We start from the raw sequence: 27,811 nt of genomic DNA, 5'->3' as shown, positions 1-27,811 counted from the left end.
TTGGGTACTCTCCTCTCTGCAATGACAGTTTCTTCAGAAGGAATGTTGGCTGCGCGGTCCTTCAAGGCACTCTCCTTCTCATGCAGTCAATCACACTCGTTTAGGCCTGATAGAGCTGAGAATCTGTTCTCCAAGGGCATACCCCAGCTACTTTTGGCGTCAGAGGGCTTTCCTCTCCGTACCACCGTGTTCCATTTCGTTCTAAGCACAGAAGGATTAAGCTTATTCCCTGTCCTTGCATAAAAGAAGTCCAAAGTCAGTGGGACTATCTCTGTGGATGTACGCTGTGGGGGATATATATTAGCAAGGACATTTGGCAACACCTCTGGATCGGTGAAGTGCAAAATCACACAGTCCCCTCTAAATTTTTTGTTACTTCCCCCGATCCACTCTACTCTTCTAGCTTTTACCACCTCTTGGGCCAGTTGATCCATACCCCCCGGGGAAAAGGCCATATTACGCGAAAGCCAGTACAATGATTTATTAATCAGGGAAGATGAATTCTCTATGTGCCCAGGTTTCAAATGAGGGACATTGGCTAGGACCAGTACAAGTGGCGATGCCTCAACGATCAATTCTACTGGGCCCTTTTCTATATTACCCTCTTCGGATCTGTTCCTTCTCCCCAACCCTTCAGAAGCCCAGCTTTCACCCAGTCCTCCCGGGTCCCCCCCTCCAAGAGCATTACCCAGCGTAGAAGTGAGGGGGATGTTAACCAAGGGTTCTAGCCTGTGTGGTGTCTGAGTTTCTTTCGACTCAACTCTCAGGATCTCCTGTCTAGGAGGATTTTCCTTTTCCTGAGTAGCTTTTTCCAGGAGCCCCCCTAGTCTAGTTACCTCTTCGGTTAGATAGTCAATTTTAGTCTGGAGGGGTTTAGTTATATTCTTAATTTTGGTTTCTAGGGCGCTTACCAGACTCTTGAATTGATCCTCGTCCAGTGTTACCTTCCCTTCAATACTACCCCTTTCATCTTCACTACTCTTTTTACCTGGGGAGGTGTCAAGACGTTTTTTGCCTGAGCGGAGCCCACCCCTCTTTGGCAGATTGTTGTCTCCCCCCTTAGTGCCTCTAGGGGCTGGTACCGGTACTGGGGGCTCGTCTTCTAGTAGTATGATTTCTTCATCTGGTATAGCATCAGCATCTACCTCAGCTAGGACCGCGACTAGCTGTGTTAAAGAGCTATTCTCCTGGGATGGCTGGTGGAGTGCCTCACTACTAGTGTTAAGGTCAGGTGTAACAAGGGGCATAATTTCTAATGATGGTGTTTGGGGGCTTAAACTCAGACCCAGGGAAGATCTCCTATCGTGATTTATTTTTGCGACAACTTGGACGAGATAATTGTCAATAGTATTGACAGTTTGGGGTGTTATAGGTTTTGACATTTTCGACAGATGTGTCTCTATGTTACTTAAGTTATAACCCTTGAATGTATCAGTAAGGATGACTCTTTGTCCAATGTTAGACAGGTATTACGTGACAATGCTTAATAGAAATGGAAATGGAGACTCACAAGTGAAGAGTTGAGCAGAGTCCCTGGCCCAGTCCAGTGCCGGCCAGTCCCGGACTGTCACAGACTGTCCCGCCCTTGTCCCGGGCTTAGCCCGGGCGCTCCCGCGCGCGACTCGCGGGGCGAGAGGGCGGACTGTCCTTAAGTGGCGCCTCCGGGCGCTCTCTGCGCGTCACGAGCGCGCCGCCCCAGAGGCTGCTGGGGGATGTGGTCCTGCGGGGCTGGGAATCTCCCGGCGCTCCCGCTCTGCAATTGGTGAATGAAGCAGCCGCCGCCGTATGCCTCGCGGCTCCGCCGACCCCACAAGTTAGGTCAGGTTCAGGGCTAGGTCAGGGCTATGTCCTCCTGTATGGTGGCAGGCAAAGTAGAAAATGAGTTCTTCACACCCTAGACAAGTAGCTATATCAGATGTCCTTATGCCGATAGGAGCAACAAGAATGAATTAGTTGTTATAAGTTGCTGTTTCGCTAAACTTTTGAAGTTTTAGAGGTTTTAAATTTCTTGCTGCCTGCTTGTTGCTTAGAATGGATATATAGCAGCATATAACAGTTTACAGTTTATGATAATATATAGCAGCACCGAGAAACAGTCAGATAAAGAAATCAGCAGTAACAGCAAATCATTATTTGAGACTTATTGCAGCTACTTAATGCCACTAGAGAGGTCTGAACCGATATTCCATCCATATGACATCAATGCAAGAAGTAATAGCAGTCCTGCTCAAGTAGCAATACCGCCTGAGTCTTTATATCAATGTATCCCAGCTTCTCACTCTTGCCCTTCATTCAGCTGCTTCCATTTCTGCCGGCGAAAAGGCTCTCCGCACACCCCACTGCAGCCCTGCAGCTCTAAGAGGCAGATTCCAGCAAACCAGTGCCTTCAAACCAGCGTCTTCAGCGTTTCCAAACCTTCGCACACCTCCGCTCCCTCTGCCTTCTGCCTCCGCCTCCGCCTCTGCCGGTATGATATTCTCAGCGGCTTTCACTCTTGCCGCTCTCTACGGTTCCTGTGGTTTCCACCCCGCCTCTCACCAACACACCGCAGCTCTCCACGGCGGTCGCCAGGAAGTAGTTATAGTTAGGACCTATTTTCCATAGGAAATCCGCAACATTCAATCTGGAATAACTTTGGCGCCGGTTGGCCAATTTTCGCGAACTTTTCAAAACTAGTAGGGCGCTCCGGTCCGCTCCTATCCTGAAAGTCTCAGGGTGATTTGTGAAGCGGGGGCCGAGAAAAAAGGCGGGTCCCAAAAAGTGTTTTCCCTATGCAGTTTTCCTTAGGAACCGTTCCTCGCGGCTGCAGTCCGAACTGCTGAATGGAATTACACCAAATTTGGCAAAGAGGTAGTACTTGGTTCAGACTTGTGCCTTTTGCTTAAATGGTGTAAATCCGTTCAGTAGTTCCTAAGGAAAATACAATTAAAAGTACCTATATATCTATTGCCGTGCAGGATCCACGCACCCTACCGAGCACGAGCTGCATGCTAATTGGCTGTCAACACTCCAAATCAGGAAGTGTTGGCAGCCATCTTGTGCCTCGGTATAACCGAGGCATAAGAAACCTAATAAAAAAATGCGCAAAACGCAAAAAGGGGGCAGAGTATTAACACCCTGACCCCCTAGGCCTGCTCAAGTGGTCCCACAAGGTCCCCCAATGCCCAAAAAAGTATTTATTTTTTCAAAATCAGCAAAATCCGCGCAGGATGCGCGGATCCTGCCGATAAAAAAAAAAACGAAGCGCGGACTCCCGCTCTTCTTAGGTAATTTGCCCCCCCAGCCCCGGGGACCGCCACCCCAGGGCATTTTTTAATTATGTGCGGGGTTATCACAGGGCCCCCAAGCCCGGGGCACCGCCGCCCGGGGCTTTAAAAAAAGAATGGCGGGGTCACTGCCCTCCCGCAGCCCCAGGGACCGCCACCCCGGGGCTTTTTAAAAAAAATAATATTTTGGGGCTCAAGCCGCCCCCACGCCCCGGGGACCACCACCTCCCTGGGGCTCTAAATATGTAAATTGGGGGGGTCCGTGATGGACCCCCCCAGCCCGGGGACCAGCACCCCCCCGGGGCTTTGAAAAAGGTGGGAGGGGGCCCCGAGGGCCCTGGGGACCGCCACCCCCCAGGGCCGGCTCCTGCAGTATCCCGGGGAGCCCACCCCCGGGACACTGTACTTTGCTATGGCAGGGCGGGAGCCGCGAGGCTCCCGCCCTGCCATAGCAAACTTGGTTTGCATTTTGAAAGAGAGAGCAAGGAAACCTGCTCTCTCTTTCTAAATGCAAACCAAATTGTTTTTCCACATGGGGAGCAGCATGTTCGCTGCTCCCCATGTAGAAAAGCAATGCCGGGGATTATGGACCCCCCCACGGTCTCAAACAAGAGGCCAGGCCCCAGTGGATGGGGTCCCTGGGGCCATATGTGGCCAGGGAGGGGGGCAATGTAGCCCCCCTTCTCAAAGTAAAATTGTTTTATTTTTTATTAAAAAAAGGGCCGGCCCCGGGGGATGGGGTCCCCGGGCCGATTAAGGCCTTGGAATGGGGGGCCACGTGACACTCTTCCAAATTTATTTATTTTTTAAATTAAAAAAGGGGTCAGGCCCTGGGGGATGGGATACCCAGGGCCAAAAAATAGGAAAAGAAGGGGGGGGGGGGCACAGAGCCCCCCTTCTTAAAAAATTTGAAAAAAAAGAATTGCATCGCGCTTAGGCCCCCCCCTCGCTGCAGCACTATGCAGAGATGTCATTAGTGATGTCACTGACCATGTCATGAACGAATATGCTACTTACCAGTATGCATCTGTTCTTGGCATGTAAGGCGGCTGACATTCATATCTGTGCATAGATCGCCGCCTAGTGTTGGGTCCGGATGATTGCACATTGTTGTCCTGGAAGAGTCTTCGAAGTATCAAGAGATAGGTGGCTCCTCCCCTGGACTACAGTGCGCATGGGCATCCTCTCCATCCTCAGATTGTTTTTCGCCATTGTGGCAGAGATGGAGTGTAATACAGTGAGTGATGTCCATGCTGGATAATAATTCTGAATGCTACAGCTGCTACAGGCGCCGGGGAGGAGGGTGGGCGATATGAATGTCAGCAGCCCTACATGCCAAGAACAGATGCATACTGGTAAGTGGCATATTCGGTTCGAGGCATGTGGGCTGCTGAATTCATATCTGTGCATAGATTACATAGCAGTCCCTCCTGTTAGCGGCGGCTGCCCGTGCCAGCTGCAGCAGTCTGAAAAAGAGTTTTTAGAACAGCCTGTCCTACAGCTGCCTGCTGTTTAGAATGCACATCTATGCAGTAGTGTTTCGTAAATGTATGTGTGGTGGACCAAGTGGCTGCCTTACATATCTCTTCTAAAGAAATATTCCCCAGGAAAGCCATGGACGCTCCTAACTTATGTGTGGAGTGTGCTCGTGGAATGGTTAGTGTGCGTTTAGCCTTAGCATAGCAAATCTGTATACATTTAACGATCCACCGGGCTATCCCTGCTTTGGAAATGGGGTTGCCTTTGTGTTGTGGAGAAAAGGCAACAAAAAGCTGTTTTGTTTTTCTGAAATCCTTTGTTCTGTCTATATAGTACAAAAGAGTCCTTTTGACATCTAACGTGTGTAGGAATCTTCCTGCAACATTTTCCGGATTAGGAAAGAAAACTGGCAGTTCTATGGTCTGGTTCATGTGGAACTGCAAAATCACTTTAGGCATAAACTAGCAGCCCGCCCCAGCGTTGCCTGGGGGCAATGAGGCTTCAGGGCCAACCGCCCGCCCAGGCCCCCGCCCCCCCGACATTGTCCGTGCATGCCCATGCACGGACACGGACCAGGCCCTCCTCCCGCCCCGGCTTCCTCCCGCCCGACTCACTCCCGCCCCCTCCCGGCCCGACTCACTCCGGCCCCCCTCCTGCCCTGACTCACTCGCGCTCCGACATTTTCCTTTACTGCTGCCTCTTCCAGCTAATAGCACTGCGAAGGTCCTTCTTGCCTCCCCCTACATCACACAGTCTCGCACTGAACTTTCCCTTTCCTTACCTGTGCCGCCGCTCCTCACTGCACAGCCGCTCGTCACTGCACCGCCGCTCCTTCTTCGTCGTCATCACGCACGTCGCGTCGCGGCCAGCGCTAGGTCCCGGCCGGTGCTACTTTCAGGGGACTACTTTGTTTTCAAACTTAATTTTTTGTATTTACTTTTTTTTAAATTTATATAGCCTAAGTCCATCTACACACCCTGACATTTTCATAGATGTATCGGGTGTGTAGATTGGCGCTGTGGTTCCCGAGTTTACCTGGCCAAAAGGTGCAAGTTCTCTCTTTATAATAGTAGTATAGATGTAGGGTTGGTGCGTAATACCACCCTATTTGCGTGGACCTGGATGAATGGCTCTTGAATGGTTAGTTCCTGGAGTTCACTAACTCTCCTCAATGAGGTAATGGCCACTTGGAAAGCAACTTTCCAAGTCAGAAATTGAATCTCACAAGAGCGTAGAGGTTCAAAAGGTGGTCCCATCAATCTAGTGAGGACCACATTCAGGTTCAAGACTGGTGACATGGGAGTCTGGGAGGGATCACTCTTTTAAGTCCTTCCAGAAAAGCTTTAATGGCAGGCACTCTGAATAATGAGAGGTGCTGCCTGTTCTGAAGATAGGCTGCTATGGCGGATAAATGTATGCGAATGGAACTGTACGCTAGATTACATCTGTATAAATGCAACAAATAACAGATGATGTTTTGAATAAATGCATCCAGTGGGTTAATGTCATTGTTGGTACAATATATGACAAACCTTTTCCATTTAGCCGCATAGCATGCTCTGGTTGTGGGCCGCCTTGCCTCCTTGATGATATTCATACATTCTGGCGGCAAGTTGAGGTAGCCAAATTCTAGGACTTCAGGAGCCAGATCGCCAGGTTGAGCTGTTGCGGTTCCGGATGCTGAATGTCTCCATGGCTCTGCGTCAAAAGCCTGGGTGTGAGGCGCAGCCGTTGATACGGTACCACGGATAGTTCTAGAAACGTGGTGTACCATGGTTGGCGTGCCCACATTGGAGCAACCAGGATGAGGGTCATCGAGTGTTGCCGTAATTTGCGTGCCACCAGCGGTATCAAAGGTGCTGGGGGAAAAGCATACGCAAATTTGCCTGACCAGTTCATCCATATCGCATTGCCCTGCGACTGTGGGTGTGGAAACCTGCTTGCGAAGCTTTGGCATTTTGCGTTTTCCCTTGTGGCAAACAGGTCTATCTGTGGATGACCCCACTGCTGGAAGTACGGTTGGAGTACTGATGGATGTATCTCCCACTCGTGCATCTGGTGGCTGTGTCTGCGGAGCAGATCCGCCATCTGGTTGTCTTTGCCCGGGAGGTGTTCCGCCATGAGGAATATGTTCCTCTGAATGGCCCAGTTCCACATGCTCTGAGCCAGATGAGACAACTGTGGAGAGTGCTTTCCTCCCTGCTTCTGTATGTAGTACATGGCAGTCATGTTGTCCGTTCGGATCAACACGACCTTGTTGCACAAGTGTACCTTGAAAGTTTTCATCGCCATGAAGATTGCCATCCGTTCCAGAAGGTTGATGTGCATCTTCTTTTGCTGTGCTGTCCATAGTCCCTGCACTGTGTAGTGGAGTACATGAGCTCCCCATCCCTGGAGAGACGCGTCCGCCGTCAGTACAATTTGTGGAACAGGCTCTTGGAACGGTTGGCCCTTGCAAAGGTTTCGTGGGTTTCACCAATGCAGAGAGTTGAATGCCCGACCGCTCACCAACACTAGGTCCTTTAACTGTCCTTGAGCCTGATTCCACTGACGTGCTAAGCACTCCTGAAGCGGACGCATATGTAGTCTCGCGTGCAGGACTATGAAAATGCAGGAGGCCATCATGCCTATCAACTGCATGAACACTTTCGCTGGAAGCGGGCGTTGAGGTCTGAATTTCTGTATCAGCAATTGCATGCTGTTTATTCTCACTGAATTTGGCTGTGCTTTGGCTGCCAGAGTGTCTATTGTCGCACCCAGGTACTGTCGCACATGGGCGGGCTGAAGGTGTGACTTCGGGTAATTCAGTGAGAATCCCAGACTGTGAAGAAGATGAATGGTGTGGGACATGTGGCTGGCACACTGCTGGGCCGACTTTGCTTGAATAAGCCAGTCGTCCAGATAAGGGTAGACATGTATATGCTGTCTCCTGAGGTGTGCTGCTACTGTTGCCAGGCACTTTGTGAACACCCTGGGTGCTGTCGTTACTCCGAAAGGGAGGACTTTGAACTGATAATGTTGATGTTGAATAGTGAACCTGAGATACGGTCTGTGTGATGGGTGTATGGGTATATGGAAATACGCATCTTTTAGATCCAGCATTGCGAGGAAGTCTCCCTGACTGAGTAACGGCAGAACCTGTTGCAAGGTGAGAATATGAAAATGCTCTGACAGAATGTAACTGTATAGAGGCCTGAGGTCCAGTATAGGTCTGATCGACCCATCCTTTTTGGGTATTAGAAAGTAGAGAGAGTACACCCCTGACCCTTGGTCTTCTACAGGCACGAGCTCTATGGCCCCTTTTTGCAGCATGCTGACGACCTCCTGCTGCAATAAGTGTAAGTGCTCTGCGGACATAGGACGGTGTCTTGGTGGGGTGTTGGATGGAGTGGACGTTAATTCCAGACAATACCCGTACTGTACAATGTCTCTCACCCATCTGTCTGTGGTGATAGATTTCCAGACTGGCAGGAACTGTTGTAGTCCCCCCCCGACAGGTGTTATATGGTCGGGGGGCAGTGACAGGGTGTCACTGTTTGGTATTGGCAGAGGATCTGGAACTGTTGTTTCCTCTGCCTCTGCCCTTGATGTTGTTTCCCCGATATCCACCACGGTTGTTCTTACTGTAGGTGGATTGTGTACCTCCCTTATTGTATTGTGTTTGTTGCGTTGACTAGCCTCTTGAGGGGCCTCTAGTACTGGAGCGACGAAAGGAGCCACCCCGAAACTGCTGTGACTGCAGAGCCCCCATAGACTTTGCAGTCTATGTGTCCTTTTTAAGTTTCTCAAGGGTGGTGTCAACCTCAGGTCCGAATAAGAAGTCTGGGTTAACTGGCTGATTGAGGATAGAAGTTTGAATTTCAGGTTTGAATCCTGAAATCCTCAACCAGGCGTGTCGTCTTAGCATAACACTAGTGTTGATGGCCCTGGCTGCAGTGTCAGCTGCGTCTAGAGCGCACTTGATAGAAGCATTGGTTATGAGTTTCCCCTCCTGGATGAGTAGCTCAGCCCCTTCCTTGTACTGATCAGTAGATGTTGTAATAGTGTCTCAAGGGTATCATAATGTGCCCTGTCGTATCTGGCCAAGAGTGCCTGAGTGTTGGCAATGCGCCAGATGTTAGCCGCCTGCGCAGCTACTCTTTTCCCTGAAGTTTCCATAACCTTCGACTCTTTGTCAGGAGAAGGAGCATCACCTGTAGTCTGGGAGTTCGCTCTCTTACGTGCATTAGAAACAACCAATGAATCCAATGGCAACTGTCCCTTTATATAAGGAGGGTCCACAGGGGCCGGCCGATATTTCTTCTCAATCCTTGGGTTTAACACCCTGGCCCTAGTGGTATCTTTAAAAATGTCAGCAGCATGCTTGAGGACCCCTTTGAGCATGGGTAGGGTTTTGACTGCCCTTTCCGAAGTTGAAAAAGCGTCGACCAGAAAGTCTTCGTCCACAGGGTCAGCATGTAGCTCGACGTCATGATTACTGGCTGCCCTCTCAATAAGGGCGTTAAAAGCAGTTGTGTTCTCAGTAGGAGACGTTTTCACACAGTACACATGAGTGTCCGGGCCAGTTTGTGGATCCCTTGAATCGGCAGGGTCCGTCCATTGTTGGTCTTGATCATCAGGATCAGTGTCCACATGATAGAGGACATCCTCATTGTCATTATCCCCTGTCTCAACATCTGAGTATGTTGGGGAAAAATGTTGAGGTTCCTGTCCATAGTGATGGAGGGGTTCCACAAGAGCTGGAGAAGTTGTAGAAAGTCTCTTTTTCTTTAAGGGTATCTTATATGATTCCATGGGAGTTTCCAGCATTAACCTTCGTTTGTATATGGACAGTGTCCCAGTCGATGAATTGTCTCGGCTCTTGGTCTTCAGGCTCTTCCGTAGCCTCCATTTCCGTCAACACATGTGTTGCGGCCCGATAGATTTTTTCGGCTCGAACATCTTCGGACGCACCGAGGGTGGTAACCCAAACTTGATAGGTGTCGACGCGGTCTGAACTTGTCCGACCAGCTTCGGTGTCAGGGCCTTCTTCGGTCCGACCGATGTACCCTTCTCCTTGATGCGTTGGAGCGACTCCGACACTTCTTTGGCTATGAATGGACTGGGTCTCGTCGACTCGACAGGGTCCTTGGAGCCAGTCTTCGACTTGTCCGTAGGCCTCGACCGAGGATCGATCCCGTCTTTTGGTTCGGGCCTTTTGTGCAAATCAACACCCTTCGGCGTCGGCTTCGATGGCTCGACGGCCTTGACCTTGGTCTTCGGCGCCCCAACCATTGGCTCGACGACCTTATTGAGTTTTCCGGCATCGACGGCCATTTTACCTTTCTTCGGCCTCGAGGGGTTTGAGGCCTTGGAGCCGACGAGAGGCACAAGCACTTTCGGTTTCGGTTTCTGCAAAGATGCTGTCGGTTTCGATTTCTTTGTGTCGACCGATGGCCTTTTCGAAACCGCAGGCTCTTTAGAAATGTTCGAAGCAGGGCCTTTATGCGGGGCTGTAGAACGAGATTGTGGATCTTGGGTAAGGCCTAGTGGCGATCCCTCGACCTGAGCCTTATTGAGTGCGTCATCTTCGGCCTCTGTGTGGCCGGGTTGGCCTAGCTCTTTGCCCGAGCGATCTTCTACGGCCCCAAGGGCCTCCACGTCGTCTCCTACCTTATCAACGACGTTCTCGTCTTCGTCTTGTACCTCCTCACCTTCGGCGTCATACTCGGAGTCATGGCCCGAAGCCGGATCGGAGCAGTGTTCCTGATACTCCAGATCAACGACCTCCTCGTCTTCGGTCCGAAGATGTTCACGGGAACAGGCGCGGACTTCTTCGACTCCAGTCAAGCCGCGCGTCGAATCTTGAGGGTTTTCTTCGACCTGAACCGGGCACAGGCCATTGATGCATTATGTGACATCATCAGCAGTGGAATGCAGGCGCGCGAGTTATACTTAGTACAACTAACTATAACGGAGGAATTTCATTGGTTTTGTACGAGTGAAATATCCAGCTAACTAGAACACCCCTAAAACCTATGATTTTTTCAGTGAATTTCTAAGGTTTTTAAATGCTAATTCCTAACTATAACTTGCCTGAAACCTATGGTTGTTTCAGTGAATTTCAAAGGTTTTTTAAATGCTAATTCCTAACTATAACATGTCTGAAACCTATGTTTTTTTCAGTGACTTTCAAAGGTTTTGTAAATGCCAATTTTTAAATGTATTAATTGTTACTTTTATTTTTTTATACTGATTTTCTAATTTTTTTTAAACAATTTGTAGATATTTTATCTTTTAAATTACATTATAATTACATTATACATTACTAAATATACTTTCTCAGAATGAATTACTTTAGTTTAAATACTTTGCAAATAGGCAATAGAGTTTTAAGAACAGTAATTACAGTTGTTACAATGGGCAACACAATTTCAAACACAATGCAACATTGAGCTGAATGGGGATTTCTAGTTAAATGCAATTAGTTTCTTTATGGATTACTTTTCTAACCACAGGACTGGATCCTAGATTCAGTCCTGGGACATCTCCTGTAAACAGTTGATTAAAAGCGTTTTGGTAACAGTAGTGATTTTTAAGGCATATTATTGTATTTTAAAAGTTGACACAGAGAAACGTTTTCACATAGAATCACCAATGTTATCCTATGGGAGGAAATTCACTTAGCAAGTAAGTAGTGTGATCGTTACTTTTTCTTTCTCAGTGGTGGATCCTGGATCCAGCAGTGGTGCATCACCTGTAAACAGTTGAAAGAATGAGTTTAAGTCATACAGGCGATTTTTAAGGAATATTTGTAGTTTGTGAAAATAGACACTTAGAAACTTTTCTGGGGAAAACCAGACAATGGATTCCTATGGAAGGAAATACAAGTTACTTGTAAGTATGGTTAGAATTACTTTTCAGGGTCAGTGCTGGGCTAAAAGATGCAGCACTGAGTTATCTCCTGATAACAGGTGAGTAAATCGGAATTCGTTGTTCGAATGATTTTAAGTGAATATTTAAAAGTTCCAAAACTCCACACTTAGAAGAATTACCAAGTGAAACCAGTCAATGTTAGCCTATGGAAGGAAATTCAAGTTACTGGTAAGCATGGTTAGAATTACTTTTCAGGATCCGTACTGGGCTCAAAGATGCAGCACGGAGGTTTCTCCTGATAACAGGTGAGTAAATCGGAATTAGTTGTTCGGCTGATTTTAGGTGAATATTCTAAAGTTCCAAAACTCCACACTTCGATGAATTTCCAAGTGACACCACTCAATGTTACCCTATGGAAGGAAATTCACTTAGTAGGTAAGTAGTGTTATCGTTACTTTTTCTTACTCAGTGGGGTATCCTGGATCCAGCACTGGTGCATCTCCTGTAAACAGTTGAAAGAATGCGTTTAAGTCATACAGGCGATTTTTTAGGAATATTTGTAGTTTGTGAAAATTGACACTTCGGAACTTTTCTGCTGAAAACCAGAACATGGATTCCTATGGAAGGAAATACAAGTTACTGGTAAGTATGGTTAGAATTACTTTTCAGGGTTAGTGCTGGGCTAAAAGAAGCAGCACTGAGGTCACTACTGATAACAGGGGAGTAAATCGGAATTCATAGTTCGGCTGATTTTAGAGGAATATTTGTACGTTTTAAAAATCAACACTTAGAAACTTTTCTGCTGAAAACCACACAATGGATTCCTATGGAAGGAAATACAAGTTACTGTAAGTACGCTTAGAATTACTTTTCAGGGTCAGTGCTGGGCTAAAAGATGCCGCACTGGGTTCTCTCCTGATAACAGGTGAGTAAATAAGAATTCGTAGTTTCGCTGATTTTAGAGGAATATTTGTACAATGGTGAAGGAAGGGACGAGGCCTGAGGTGACGTGTGAAAACGCGCCCTGTGGCGCGTTTTAAGTTGCGTGAAGAAGTGCCCTTGAATCCTGAGGTCCCCTGGTGGCCAGCTAGCCCACCAGGTACCTCCAGTATGCGCCAGGAGGATGCGTTGCAGAGAGGTGTTCAGAGGCCACGCCCCTTTTTACCACACTCTGCAACGCAGCTCCGTGGCACTTACTGGAGGTAGCTGGTGGGCTAGTTGGCCCCCAGGGACCCTCAGTATTGACAAGGATTTTTTTCCCCAACTTAAACCGCGCCACAAGGCATGTTTGCACACATGTGAACTCAGGCCCCGCCCCCTCCCTTCACCACTGTGCAAACACGCCCCGTGGCGTGTATTAAGTTGGGGTATTAACTCTCCTTGAAGACTGAGGGTCCCTGGGGTGCAACTAGCACACCAGTTACCTCCAGTAAGCACCACAGAGCTGCGTTGCAGAAAGGTGTAAAAAGGGGCGTGGTCTCAGAACACCACTCTGCAACGCAGCTCCCTGGGCATACTGAAGGTACCTGGTGCACTAGTTGGCCCCTAGGGGACCTCTGGATTAAAGAGGAATTAATTCCCCAACTTAAAACGCCCCACAGAATGGGTTTGCACACATATCACCTTAGGCCCCGCCCCCTACCTTCACCACTGTGCAAACGGGCCCCGTGGCACGTTTTAAGTTGGGGGATTAAGTCCCCTTGAATCCTGAGGTCCCCTCGCAGCCAACTAGTCCACCAGGTACCTCCAGCAAGCGGCACAGAGCTGCGTTGCAGAGAGTTATAAAAAGGGCGTGGCCTCAGAAAACCTCTCTGCAACGGAGCTCCCTGAGGTATACTGGAGGTACCTGGTGGGCTAGTTGGCCCCCAGGGACCCCCAGTATTCAAGGGGAGTTTGTTCCCCCTCTGCAAACGCGCCACAGGGGCGTTTGCAGAGTGGTGCAAGGAGGGGGCAGGGCCTAGGGCCCATAGCATCTTCACCACTGTGCAAACGTGTCCCGTGGTGCATTTCAAGTTGGGGGATTAAGACCCCTTGAATCCTGAGGTCCCCTGGCGGCCAACTAGCCCACCAGGTACCTCCATTATGTGCCAGGGAGCAGCGTTGCAGAGAGGTGTTCTGAGGCCACGCCCCTTTTTACACCTCTCTGCAATGCAGCTCTGTGGCGCTAACTGGAGGTACCTGGTGGGCTAGTTGGCCGCCAGGGGACCTCAGGATTCAAGGTGACTTAATCCCCCAACTTGAATTGCGCCACGGGGCGCGTTTGCACAGTGGTGAAGGTAAGGGGTGGGGCCTGAGGTGATCTGTCTGCAAACACGCCCTGTGGCACGTATTGAGTTGGGGAATTAATTCATCTTCAATCCAGAGGTCCCCTGGGGGCCAACTAGCCCACCAGGTACCTCCAGTATGCGCCAGGGAGCTGCGTTGCAGAGAGGTGTTCAGAGGCCACGCCCCTTTTTACAACACTCTGCAACACAGCTCCTTGGCGCTTAGTGGAGGTACCTGGTGGGCTAGTTGGCCCCCAGGGGACCTCTGAATTCAAGAGGAATTAATTTCCCAACTTAAAATGCGCCACAGGGCTCAACACAAACCTGATTGGTACACATATGCACCTGATGGGGGGAAAATAAACAATTTAACAATAGAGTTGGTGCCCATGAGCATTGCCAACTATGGGACATCATGCAGGCTATCTCCACTGGTAAAGGAGTAGCTTTGAAGAAGGTTTGACTATAAGCGTCCCTTCCGCTACCTGAGCTCATAGGCCAAATTGTGGCCAAATACATATCTAAAAGAAACACTACTGATTGGGTATTATATTGGGTATATATTTATTACTACACATTAAGGATACTCACATGAGTCGTTCACCAATAGGAGTGGGACTAGGGATCATATGGTAGTCCTGACGAAAAGCCTTGGGGTAATGGCTTGAAACATGTAGACCTTTGAAATAGATACACATACAAGTATGTCTTTCAATTCCTCTTTTAACCAAACTAGCAAGAGGCCAGAAGAAATCCTATTTTCGTATTTAGCTAGGTTTTTTTATCTCTAGTTTTTCATTAGAAAGCTCCCACCTCTTCATAGTATATGATCAAAAGTGCTCCTGCGTATTGGCCGGTTGCAGCACGCCTGTCCAGCAGCGGGACAGGAAGAACCCTATGACAAAGCATGCCGCCAAGGGACATCTTGGTGGGTGATGGTTATTTAAAGAAAACTTTCTGTTGTCTATCTAAAAGAAAGAGTGACATGATAGTCCAAACAACATGGACGGACGGACTCTCTTTGATAGTCAGACTAAGGGTAGAGTCACTATACCTCGTGACTCAAATTACGTCTTCAAAGAAAACATTTTGCAAACGTCTGAACCCAACACTAGGTGGCAGGAGCATGCAGAGCCTGTGTATTTACCGTTACTTATGCTACAAACATTCAGTTAACATTTGCACCAAATAACACAATCGAATATGAAAGTAAGTTATGCGGGCTAAGATATTCTGAAAACTCCAAGTACTTAGAAAAGATAATTAGCAGTACCAGCCATTAGGACCAGTTATTAAAGAAACGTTGTTCTAGCGCAAATAGTGACAAGTATCTCAATTTTAAACCTCTTAATGAATCATCCATGGATGACCTGTGATAAAATACAAGTACCGGTTCAAAAAGGGTTCTGAAAAACCTGTTAAGTGTATCAGCATCTTTATCAAAATCATGTAAATCAAAGAGCCAAAGTATCTACAAAAAAAACTCCAAGCATCATTATTGCCTCAATAGTTCGAAAACATCTAAAAAATAACACTACTTATTTATTCGTTCCAAAATCAATACTTAACATCTCCCAAAGTGTTTGTTCCCAAATTATATTAAAACAAGGACAGCCTGAAAATGGTAAATAGTTTGGGCTCAATGATAGAGAGTGTAATGGTCAAAGGGGTGTGTATAGAGGCTAAGGATGCATATTAGGAGTTGGGGTTGATGAGAATTAAAGGTATTGCACTTCATGGTTAGAAGTTTAAGGTATATGGGTTAATAGTATGGGTTGGGACACCAAATTGCCTTAGATACACAACGTAAGAAGGTTCCTCATGCAAATGAACTGGAGGTGCAACAGAAATGAGGGTCAATTCACATTATTGGGAATACCCAGTGATGTAGATATCTCACTGGCTAACCTTATACTGCGCATGCTGGGTAGGATATTCACAAAAATAGATATAGTGAACGTATGGGAGTTCCAGAAGAGTGCACAAAAAACAGGAGTGGCAAGCTGGAATGGACCTAAATACTAACCAGTCGGCTTCCCCGCTCTTGAGTCTAATATCAGAATGTATTTGATGGGTGGAGAGCATTGAAGAGGTACTATTGGGGGCGGGAATTAAGGGTGGAAAACGTCCTAGGTACAGAGGAGTGTTCCCAGCCCCTTAGGCAATTCATTCCACCCCTTCTGGTATTAGGCACGACATCAAATGAGTGCAAAGGCTGGCTTAAAAGTACAAGTATAATGTACCTGTGCTACAAGATTAGCAATAGAGTACCCTACACATTTTAAACAGTTCAGTTCTGCTATAGTTTCACTTTCTTGTTATTTAGTTGAAAAAACGTACCTTCTTCCACAGATTCCGCAGGCACTCTATGGTCAGCCTGAAGTAAAACAACATTAGCAGCTGCTAAGCAATGTCTCGATTCCATGTACATTTGCTAGTAAAAAAAAAAGATTTTTTTTTCATTTATAAAATGCTGCCTACACAATCCAATGCAGATCAGAAGCACATCAACACAACATCTGAAAAACATGACAGTTGAAATATGCTAAAAAAACACAAGCAGAGCTAAAGGACGTTTTGAATTTAGGGAATGCGTTTCATAATAGTTGAGTAACTTTGTTGGTCTTCAGCTGCCCTACAGAGAAACTCCCCTAATTAAGTAATCTCATGGAGTACCAAAAAATGGAAGTTTGAGATAGTGTTCATTGGGCAAACAAGATAGCATTAGAAAAGTGAAGCAGGACCCTAAAAGAACTTTATTATGAACAGGAGTCAGAAAATGGTGTTTGTGTTTTAACAAAATAATTTGAAAGGCAAGCACAGCAAAAACAGTGTAGTAGATACATTTGATAGAGAGACAGACTTTTGGTCGTGTCCTTAAGGAAGCCCAAACATTGCTAATTTGTGAGCAATGAATCCATAAAGCTTACAGCATAGTATGACAGCAAAGTAAAACTAGAGAACAGGCAAGGGTGATTAATGAACTGTACTGGTCCTTATGACAGGCAAAAGTTTCCACACAAGCACACGCTTCCTAAACAGAAAACATCATAAACCATTAAAATAAAATGTCAATGGATCAACAGAGTAACCAGATCACAAACACTACATTGGTTTTCAAGTACAAGTGGTAGTCATTTCACTTACAGACTACCAACGGGAACAATAGATTACCAACCATTATAACCAGAATACAAATGGGACAATGTAACCATCCATGCAATAAAATCTGATCAACAATAGAGCCAAGAAATCGCAAACCAAGAAAAACACATGAAAATAAAAGGTTGATAGGAGCAGATTCAAAGGTCACTCTATCTATACTACACTGTACTTTTTTGTTTTAATTAACATCTCACATTTTGTATTTTATAACCATTTTAATTTCTAGCACAACTCAGACATAGAGACACAAACAGTTTGACTATTATCCCTGGCCCGATACAATCCCCAAATGCCACATGTTGGTCTTGGCTCTCTACAGATTCATCCCGAAAACTCTTGGACTTCACCCTTCCTATTTTAGGAATTTCATTTTGTTGACATTAGGACTCTATTCACATTACCACTGCTAACCAGTGCTTGTGCTCAATACTCTAAACATGGAACAATTGGCTAACACCCACTTATAAGTACCTAGTAAAGTGGTATAACATGTACCATGGACTGTAAAACAAATGCTACTAGTGGGCCTGCAACACTTATTGTGCCACCCACTCAAGTAGCCCCTTAAAACATGTCTCAGGCTAATGTTCAGGTTCTATGGATGGCTCCAGCACGCCCTAGCACTTGCAGCAGCAAATCCCTCTGGTACATACACCAGAGGGATTTCCTTTTTTTAATCCCTCAGCAACCCACCGCATTTTTAATTTTTTTAAATGATGATCAGCGCGTTTGGCTTGCTGACATCATTACAAGTGAAAGTGAAATGAGCTGATCCGCACAAATCAAACCAGGGTCAATGAGAGTTGCTCTGTGAAACTCCCACTGATCTTGGTTTAATGTGTGCCTGTCGTGGGCACTATGCCCAGCCACACATGTGGTGTAGGGTAGTAATTTTCATCTGGACAAGAGGAGGAATGCTGGGTGGTACAAATATAGATTCCTGATGATTCTGGAAATATACATCACAGAAATATAAGGAAAATGTGCAATTTTAGGAAATGTTTAAGGCTTCCATGTCACTGTGGGTAAAGAAAATCTTGTGAGATCTATGCCAGGCACATCACCACTGACCCCCTGATTGTTCAGTTTTCAGAAATGTCTGGGTTTAGTAGGTTTCTCTGGGTGGCCTTCGATTTTGACCCCAAAAAAAGAAAGTTGCTACCCCAACTGCCAAATCCGATACATTTTTTGACAGGAAATGTTGATGTTTGCACATTGTATTTAGGGGATTTTCCTGTTGTGGGCCCTGAGACAACCCACACAAGTGAGGTACCATTATTATTGGGAGACATGTGGGAATAAAGAATAGAATTTGAGCCTTCCAAATGTAACCCAGTGTGTAAGAAAGAAAACTTTTGAAAAAAGCCACCTGACTCACATGCTAGTATGGGTACCCACAAATTCAGAGATGTACAAATAACCACTGCTCCTAAACTCTGTTGCAAAGAGAAAACAACTGTGTCATCCAAAGATTTTGTCATTTGGTTCCTCCCAAGATTATCTTGGCGATGATTCAGTCCATGCAAAAGTGTTTCAAAATTACATTATTATGAACGTTATAGCAAACACGCATTTTGCCCTGTAAAGGCATGCAAGCCTAGGGCTTTTTCAAGGCTATATGAAACCAAAAAAACAAATGAAACCATTTTGACTTAAATATATTATTAAAGATGGAGGTGTGATGATACTAATGAAAGTGGGACCAGGGAAGGGGGTGGTTACACCCCTTTCCCTTTGTCCAGTTTCGCGCCAGAGCTGGGGCGCCCCAGCAACTGGTTTGAACCGGGCTGTGCATGGGACACCTTGTGTGCCCCAGGTGGTGTCTCATTTCATTCAGACCTCCCTACGCCAAAAATACACTATGGCCTGTCTGGGGTCGTGCTAGAACCTCCCAAAGACAGGAAACCTATTGTCCAAGCCTCCCTCGCTGGAAGGACTCCCAGCAGCAGGAGGTCAGACTTGTGTCTATGGCAGCAGCATCCATTTTGTGATGCTGAGGCTCTGGTTAACTTTAACCGGGATTAACCGGACAAACATGTCTTCTCCCTCTAGAAGGGTGGAATACTACTGCCGTCGCCAGAACTGGCGAGGGGTTAGTATTCCAAAGCGTATGACACCTTACACAACATGTTTTGATAAATCCAAACCAAAGTTAGCATTTAACCGCGAGGATTATAATGCACTTAAGAGTATATGGTATGGCTATATCATAGAACAGCTATAAGGACATGGTTCCGAAAGCTGCAGACAGGCTCATCTCATGCTAGAGCACCATCTCACATAAAACCAAGCGCACTGCCCTCAGGATTGTTAAGGCCTGCCATAGGAGTGACTCATAGGTGCATATGTGTCTATATATAAGGTTAGATATAGGAATACTATACCTAAGCAAGGGGTGATTACACGACCTTGCCCCAACTGAGTGATCAGCCAGTTGTGTCAATGTGGATAGTCAGCCAGGGGTTGCATAATACATGCTGCAACCCCTGGTAGGCCTTGGATGCAGAGAGAGCAGATACCCTGGGGCCCTGATTAGCAGGATCCCAGGCCAACTAAGTCGAAAACCAGCTAAACACTAAGCAAAAAGTTGGGGGTAACCATAATCAGGTATCCACCTTCCTACAAAAGGATCACTGTGTGACTGTCATTCAAAGGAATTTCTTATTCCAGCGTGAAAAAGGGATGTTGAAAAAAGACTTCATGAAAAAGGGGAAAAAGAACGCCCCATGCTTAGGATCAGAGAAAATGAAATTGCGGTTTTATAATAGATAAGGAATACTTGTGATATAAAGGAGCTGCCACTGTGTGTTTTTTAAACTGTACATTAATAGGCACTAGCAAAAAGTAAGTATTCTCAAAACTGATTTTTACCTGGGTTCCCCACAGATAGATAGAATGACAAGTAAGGTATCTGTAATCACAGTTTTCTTAAGTAAGGCTTCCTGAAAAAGAAAGAGGGGATGACAACTGTGAGGTCACAGTTGTATGTCCCAAATGGGAAAGAGCAATTAAGGCCACATTACTTTGCCTCCTATCTGGTTATTTTCTCTAAGAATAATTGAGATATTTCCAAAGTTCTGAGTTATGCCCAACATGATCTGTGCAGGTTTAAGATCAATTTGAGCATCATAAGCGCTGATTTTAGCTTAACGGCATTCTGGACATTTAAATGATGACGGTGTTTGTATCCAGAATGTATGCAATTGATTTGGTGCGTATTGAAAGCCCTAGTTCAAAATAGGTCATTAGTACCATATTGGAGCAACAGGACTTCCTGGTAATTGTGTATCGAGTGTATAGTGTATGTATATCACTGAAAAAAACATAGGCTTCAGGGACGTTATAGTTAGTTGGACATTTCGCACGTACAAAACCAGAGAAATTCGGTCGTTATAGCTAGTAGACCTAACCATAACTAGCGCCCCCGCAATGCACTGCTGATGACGTCACATATTGCATCATTCATGACATGTCAGTGACATCACTGATGACATCCCAAATGACATCACTGATGACATCTCAAATGACCTCACTGATGACATCATCCTCGTGAAAATCTGATGCACCTCCTCACCCCCAAATATAACCTTTGATACACCGACTCTAAAACCCAGAATACCATTTTCGAAACCAGAGACACACCAATACCAGTTAATACATACCCACTAACTGATTGCTAGGACTACACACACATCCACTCATTCACCCATACAGTCACTCATACTGTAGTGTAGTGCCAAAAAGTACCCTGTCATGCAGGACCTAGGACGATTATGTATAACACATACTGTGGATCTGGTGGCAGACTGACTCTGTGTACACCCCCGCCCCATATATTAGCCTATGGCTCGCATTAGCTAGCTCGCAGTGCCACTAGAATCTCCTGTTATCAGAGAGATTAGTTTGTGCAACTTTAGAACACAATAACCTCTGACTCGTGGAAACAATATATTACTTTTCACCCAGTCACTCATGCTTGCTTGTTTTTACTCTCAGAGAGATACAGAGAAGAAACAGTTGAACGTGTTTACAATAAGAATTTATTGTACAGTAGTTCTTCTCATGTAGAATAAGTGCTCTGTTACGACTGTAACACAGTAACAGAGATATAGAGCCAGTGAATACAAAGAAATAGTATTGTTGTGCCATTTTGCAATGGTCACGAACCTATACATGTAAATAGAATGCATTTATAAAATAAAGAGCGTACTCCTAAGATGCCTGTCCAGTCGTACCTAAGTGTACCTAGCATGTTAATAGGTGCGAAAGAGCTAATGAGCCTAATAGCCTAGAATCTAAGAGCCAAGAATCCCGCTAGGATTTAGTCTAACCCCCATACCTGAATAGTGAGAGTGTGGGACTCGGTCCTGGTCTCGCGTTGGACACCCCGCAAGGGATGGTTAGACAACTGTCAGCTGGAGTGATGTCATGCGGGAGCCGCAGTGTCTCTGGTCAGTGTGTCGGCCTTGAAGTCTCGGGTCCCTCCTGCTTACTGATAGCAAGAGGTGCTGTATTAATACAGTCTATGTGCATGTGTTACCCATTCTTCAGTATGGGGATGACATTTGGGAATTAAACCTTGTGCGTCGATGGGAGAGGTGAAGTGTACCTCCTGGAGAGTGTACTCATTAATTATTCATATGTGCTAAGGATGACGTTTTAGTATTGATCGGGCGGAACCCACCCTTGCCATGAACTAGGTGAAAGGTTATATATTTTAACATTTGTAAAGCGCGAAACGAAGGCCCGTGGGCATCTCGGCGCTAAGTAACTGCAATGTTTAGCCAACAAGGGGACTGGGAGATCATTGATTAAAAAGCCAGGTTTTGAGGTTTTTTCGGAAAGACCAGAGGGACGTGCTGGTCTTGATCGAATGAGGCAGTGTGTTCCATAATTTTGGAGCAGCCACAAGGAATCTTCTGTCACCCCAGTTGACAGATTTAGTTCGGGGGATCACCAGGTCCAGGGAGCTGGAAGAGCGCAGTGCTCTAGATGGACAGTAGGGGGTAAGGTTCTGAGTGAAGAACGCTGGGACAGCGTTGTGTAAAGCCTTGTATACCAGGCACAAGGTTTTGAACTTAATCCTCTTCCTCACCGGAAGCCAATGAAGTTGTTTCATGGTGGGTCAAACCGGATGGAATTTGGGGATTCGCCCTAGGAGCCTGGCGGCCGCGTTCTGTATGGACTGCATTTTTGTTAACACTCTCTCCTGGGCCCCTAGAAACAAAGCGTTACAATAGTCTAGGGTGGAGAGCACCAGGGAGCTTACCAGCGTTTTCGCCATGTTTTCAGGTAAAAAGGGCAGAATTTTTTTGATGAGCCTAAGTTTATGAAAGGCTGAAGAGGATATCTGATTGGCATGTGGTAGGAAGTTCAGACGGTTGTCAAACATGACTCCCAGGTTCCTCACTTTGTCAACCGGGACTGGGGGCTGGCCCATGGATGACGGCCACCAAAGGAGGGACCACTCCGGAGAGAGATTGCCGAAGATTACAACCTCCGATTTGTCGGAGTTTAGCTTCAGACAATTGTGTGACATCCAGTTCCCGATAGCCAACATGCCCTGGTTGAACATGTTGGCTTTCTGAAGCCCGTCGTTTTTGACAGCAAGGACCAGTTGAGTGTCATCACCATATGAAGTGAGGCTCATCCCGTGTGCCCTGATGACATTGGCAAGGTCCGACACATAAATGTTAAATAGTGTCGGACTAAGGGATGAGCCTTGGGGAACTCCACACGGTAGTGACAGAGGGGAGGATTCAAAAGGTCCCACAGTGACGACCTGGGTCCTGTTGGCCAGGAAGGAGGCAAGAAGATTTTTGGCGTTACCTTGGATGCCTATGCTCTCGACACGGTTGACCAAGGTGGAATGGTCGACCGTGTCAAAGGCCGCCGACAGGTCTAGTAATATCAGGACGGCGGTGCCTCCCGCATCCCGGATAGATCTAATGTCGTTCGCCGCTTTGACCAAGGCCGTCTCGGTTCCGTGGAAGCGACGGAAGCCAAACTGTGATTCATCTAGGCATTTGTTATCCTCGATGAAGGAGGAGAGTTGGGCATTCATAATTTTTTCCACTATTTTTGCTAATAGTGGGAGACTGGCGATGGGGCGGTAGCTTTTGAGTTCTTCGTTATTAAGGGTGGGTTTTTTGAGCAACGGTTTTATTAGGGTTTTCTTTAGTGTCTCGGGATAGATGCCAGTGCTAAACATGGAGTTGCAGATATTGGTTATAGAGGGTAAGACTGCATCCATGATAGGTCTCAAGACCTTCAAGGGACAAGGGTCGAGGGCCGATCCCGATTTGATGGTGGATATCGTTTTTAGCACCTGCGGACACGTGACCTCGCTGAACTGCGAGAGAATGGGTCCTTCAGGTTGAATTGATGGCCTGTGGAAGAGAGTAACGTTATTGGCGAAAACCCTGTAAATGTCATCAACTTTGCTGAAGAAGAACTTTGATAAAGCGTCGCAAAGGGTTTGGGACGGGGGAGGTGTGAGATCCACAGAGAAACCCGCCAATTGTTTGGTGGTCTCATATAGGCATTTATTGGAGTTTTGTGCGGTTTCAATTTTATTGCAATAATACTTTTTTTTTGCGTCCAAGATAAGATGTTTGTATTTTGCTACCGACTCTTTATATAGGAGTTTGGCTTCAGGTGTGTAGTCCTTCCGCCAGTGTCTCTCTCTATTTCGGCACTGTTGTTTTTGGGTACGCAGTTCCTCTGAGTACCACGGGGCCGAGGGGGTAGATCTACTGCGTGACCGTTGTTTAACTGGGACCAGATCTTTTGCTGCTGAGCTCACCCAGTTGTAAAATTGGGACGTGGCGTTATTAGGGTCCGGAGATAACGTAGGGAGGGTATCATTAAGCAAGGTTTCCAGCCTGCGTACATCTAAGTCATCCCATGCCAAGTAGGGGAGACAGGGATTAGGGTGGGGTTTGTCGACCAGGGGGTCGCCCACTGGAAGTGAAGCCAGGATGAGATGGTGATCCGACCAAATTAAAGGGAGTATTTCTGTAAGTTTGAGGCCCGAGGCATTAGAAAAAATGCCGTCTAGTGTGTGACCTCCTTCATGCGTAGGGGAATGAACCAAAGGGGATAGACCAAAAGTGGACATGTCAGCTAAAAGCGTGGCTGTGTCGGGATTGTCGGGCACATCAAAATGAAAATTAAAATCACCTAGAATGGTGAAGGAGTTCTCCAGCGCGGATGTTTCCAGAAAGGATCTGTGAGCCCCCAGGAAGTCACACCTTTATGGTTTAGTCCATAAAAGGCTGCAGACCTTATAAGGAGTTATGTCCATACAAGGCAGTCTTTCCTTATTTGGTGTTATATCCTTATAAGGCTTGTTCATATGAAATGACGGGAGCTGATGCACGGAAAGTGTACGATGTTCCCTGGACCTATATTAGGGTACCGATATCTAATATAACACCCACTCCACCTAATACTTAAGAATAATAATACACATTCTCGAAATGCACATTGAGAACAGTGTCAGTGCATAAAATTATCAAGCAGTCATTTAAAATGTTTAAAAACGTTAACATTTTCATTTAAAAACATTTTAAAAAACGAGGAAAAAGTTGCTTTGGTAGTGTTTGATATTGTGGCAAATCACAGTTTTAAATGAGTTCGATCATACAAGTTGAACTAATGTAAGCGTACTTAGAAGGCCATGCACTGAGATTCAAAGTGTCAATTTGGAAAAAAATTATTTCGAGAGTAAACAAAGGGAAAGGAAAAGTTCCATATTTGTTTCCAGCACATGGTGAGCCAGATTCAGATTAAATGTCCTGGCTGGGAGACATAACATTGTCACTGCCTGCTGTAGTAGGGGACAAACACTGTAGTACCTCGCATAGCACGTGAAGTGTACATAGATGTAACTCCTTGTTGCTGGCAGCTTGCATGTGGGCTTCTGCTGCTGAATTTGAAACCTCGGTGTCAATGTTGGAGCTGAAATTTATTTCAGTCGAAAAAGGCGCCTGCGGTTTCTCAAGGAAGGCATGCGTCAAGATGATAATATGCTGGGGACAGAGTCGAGCATGGGACTGCAGTGGTTCCAGCCTGGAGTCTAAGTCCGCTGGCGTCTCCATCAGAGGTGTCAGACAGATGTCCAACTTGCATTTGCTTCAGCAGAACAGGCATCGGAAAACAGGTATGACGCAGTCCTCAAAGACTGGTCTGATGGATAGGAATCAAGAAGCACGTAGTTCCCGTAGGCAAGGTGCACCCAGATGCTGTGGCCTTTGTTTTAGAAATTACTTCCAGCGTTTTTTTGCTTTAATAAGGATGGGTATGCGACCTGAGAGTATATTTAAATCCCTTTTATCACCCAGGGGATTGGTACTGACCTCCAACTTATTGCTTGCTGTTTGTTTCTAATTCTGGTATTTTGTTTCTTGACCTTGGTAACTACACATTATTTTTTCTTTACCTATAATCTTGTCTTTACTTGGGTGAGTGGGTCTGTTGGAAATGTGTCTCTGATGACTCTCCCTATGAGTCTTGGATAAATGGCGATCTTGTGCACCCTGTTGTTTCAGATGTGTTTTGTTTAAGCACTCTATTCCAGTTTTGATATTATGTATATAGCTGAATTGTTGTTTTCCTGGAGCCTATCAAGGAGCTTTTGTTGATTTGATCGAAATTCATTGTGTGTTAGTATGAATAATTACTCTGAAATGTGTGTTCCTTCCTTCCACATCTGCAGGTGCTTTGTCCCACCCCTTATTGTACATCTCCACCCTGATGAAGGTGTAGCCCCGGCTGGGGCAACACACTGAAACACGCGTTGGCGTTATTCGTGCGGGGGCAACTGGATTGTATCTACCCCTACCCCCCTGATGATTTGCTTTCTCTCTGTCATCTGACCATCTTGTGGCTGTTATGCACAATTTTTAATATTAATTTTGTTGTGAATTGTGTGAATGATGTGCGAGTCATTATGATGAATATTGGGAATGTATGATGGTATGAATGTGATGTATGAATTAGGTGTGTGGGACTGGAATTATTGATTTTTGTCTTATCAAACTATGATGTGTCTTGACAATGATTCTGTGTATTTATAAATTGATGAAATGTTTGTTTAAAAATAAATAAAACTATTATAAATTTTGTAAAATTTGATGTGATCATTCATCTTTGCCCTTGATCTTCTTCGGAGATAGTTGATTAATCTTAGGACCCTTTTCTAGGGCCTTACTTGAAAGTACGGAGCAGGTATCTTCTTGTTTTTGGTGTTCTTTATTTCCCCTGCATACCTACCTCTATTGTGTCAGGGGTCCCCCTTCGTATTAGTATTAGCACCGAGATGCTGTACCATGCGCTCACGGTAATATCTCTCCAGGAGAGCTTTTACAATCACGCTGGTGGATGGTCCGTCCATTGCGAAGCAGCTAAACGACAATCAGGATTCCAGCTACAGCGAGCAGGATCAGAGGTAGACCCCCGAAAATACTTCTAAACATGGACTGTTTGGACAGTGCTAAGGAATCCGGACCCTATGGTCTTAAATAGGTGTATTAGTGCCTGTATCTGTTGAGGTCCTTGCAATTTGCAGTTTAAAGGTTTCTCGAGCGGAGGCTAACGGCACGGTTTGCTGTAAAAACATGGCTTTCATTCTGCTCAAAGCATCAAACTACATCAACGAAACATTCAGCGAAGGCCATACTAGCGCCTCCCTGGCTGTATTTGCTGGATGAAACAATACCTGCATACAGCAAGTAACCCTGGTGTTCACAGTGACCAGATATGTAATGCCTGGAAGCATGCAATAACAACCTTGATCGCCCAGCTTCAAGTAACTCTCATTCAAAAGTAGCTCAAATGCTGGCGTGCCACCGGAATCAAGCTATCCTGGCTGAAGAGGGGTGAAACCCCGAAACCAGTCCTAGGATGCTTGTTTCCAGTCCAGGGAGGACCTGGCTTAGCAGTTCGGGCTGGACTGTTCCCATGAGGCACAGGATCAAGACTGATTTGCATATGGTCTAAGCTGGGGTGGCATGGTGAGCAAAAGAATTATGGATTTAACCCAGATGTCTTGACTGGGGGTGAATGTTTTGATTTGTTCTGCATTCCGTCAATCAATTGTGTGTCTTTGGCGTTATCACGGCAGCTGGCATTCCTTTCATATGGCAAGACAGATTCGAAACTGAACCATTGCAGGCTCCGTGTAAAACAATGTCTTGGCAGAAACACTTCTCGATCCCCACTCCGGCATCAAAATTAATATGGTAAATCCCAAGATTTCTTAAAGTAAAGCTAAGTGCTGTTTTACCACTGTAAGTGTTGAGGTTTCTAGCCAATATAGGCACAACTTCCCAACACTATAGGATGTCACTACTCCTGGATGTTCTCTCTGTACATATCGTGGGTCTGGCCTATGTAAACTAAGACCCTCGGTGATGTGCAGGAACAGTTTATGACGTGTTTGTGTCTAAGGGCCAAACCACCCACTCCTTCCAATTGGGGTCTGATCAATTGTATGTTAGTAGTAGATAACAGCACAAGTTGTCATAGTCTGAGGAACCCTCCAACATATCAGTATTAGAAAATGTAGCAGTTTTTTCCAGATCTGATAACATGTTATTAACTGTTTCAGTGTCCCAATCATCAGAAAATGTACTGGGAGTAATGAAATCACTTTATGAGATTTTAAATGCATGACTCATTTTTAAAAGTTCAGTCAGTCTCCCTATACCTTGCAGAATAGGCAGTTCCTGGTCCCGTCGGGGGTCTTTAAAAGGATATCCCAGTCAGCGCGTACCCTGC

General features: G+C 46.0%; 1 protein-coding gene across 1 annotated transcript in view; it reads right to left on the bottom strand.

The window, feature by feature from the left end:
• KIFBP (kinesin family binding protein) overlaps positions 1–27,811 on the bottom strand; it is a 606,159-nt gene that overhangs the window by 167,888 nt on the left and 410,460 nt on the right. The window contains exon 5 of the mRNA XM_086922159.1: positions 16,205–16,298. Within this exon, the coding sequence (XP_086778285.1) occupies positions 16,205–16,298 (94 nt within the window). The remainder of the gene's footprint in view (positions 1–16,204; positions 16,299–27,811) is intronic.

Source organism: Lissotriton vulgaris, chromosome 5 (assembly GCF_964263255.1).
Source record: "Lissotriton vulgaris chromosome 5, aLisVul1.2, whole genome shotgun sequence".
NCBI classification, from domain to species: domain Eukaryota; kingdom Metazoa; phylum Chordata; class Amphibia; order Caudata; family Salamandridae; genus Lissotriton; species Lissotriton vulgaris.
The sequence above is the reverse complement of the archived record's forward strand: the minus strand, read 5'-3'. Positions and strand labels throughout refer to the sequence as shown.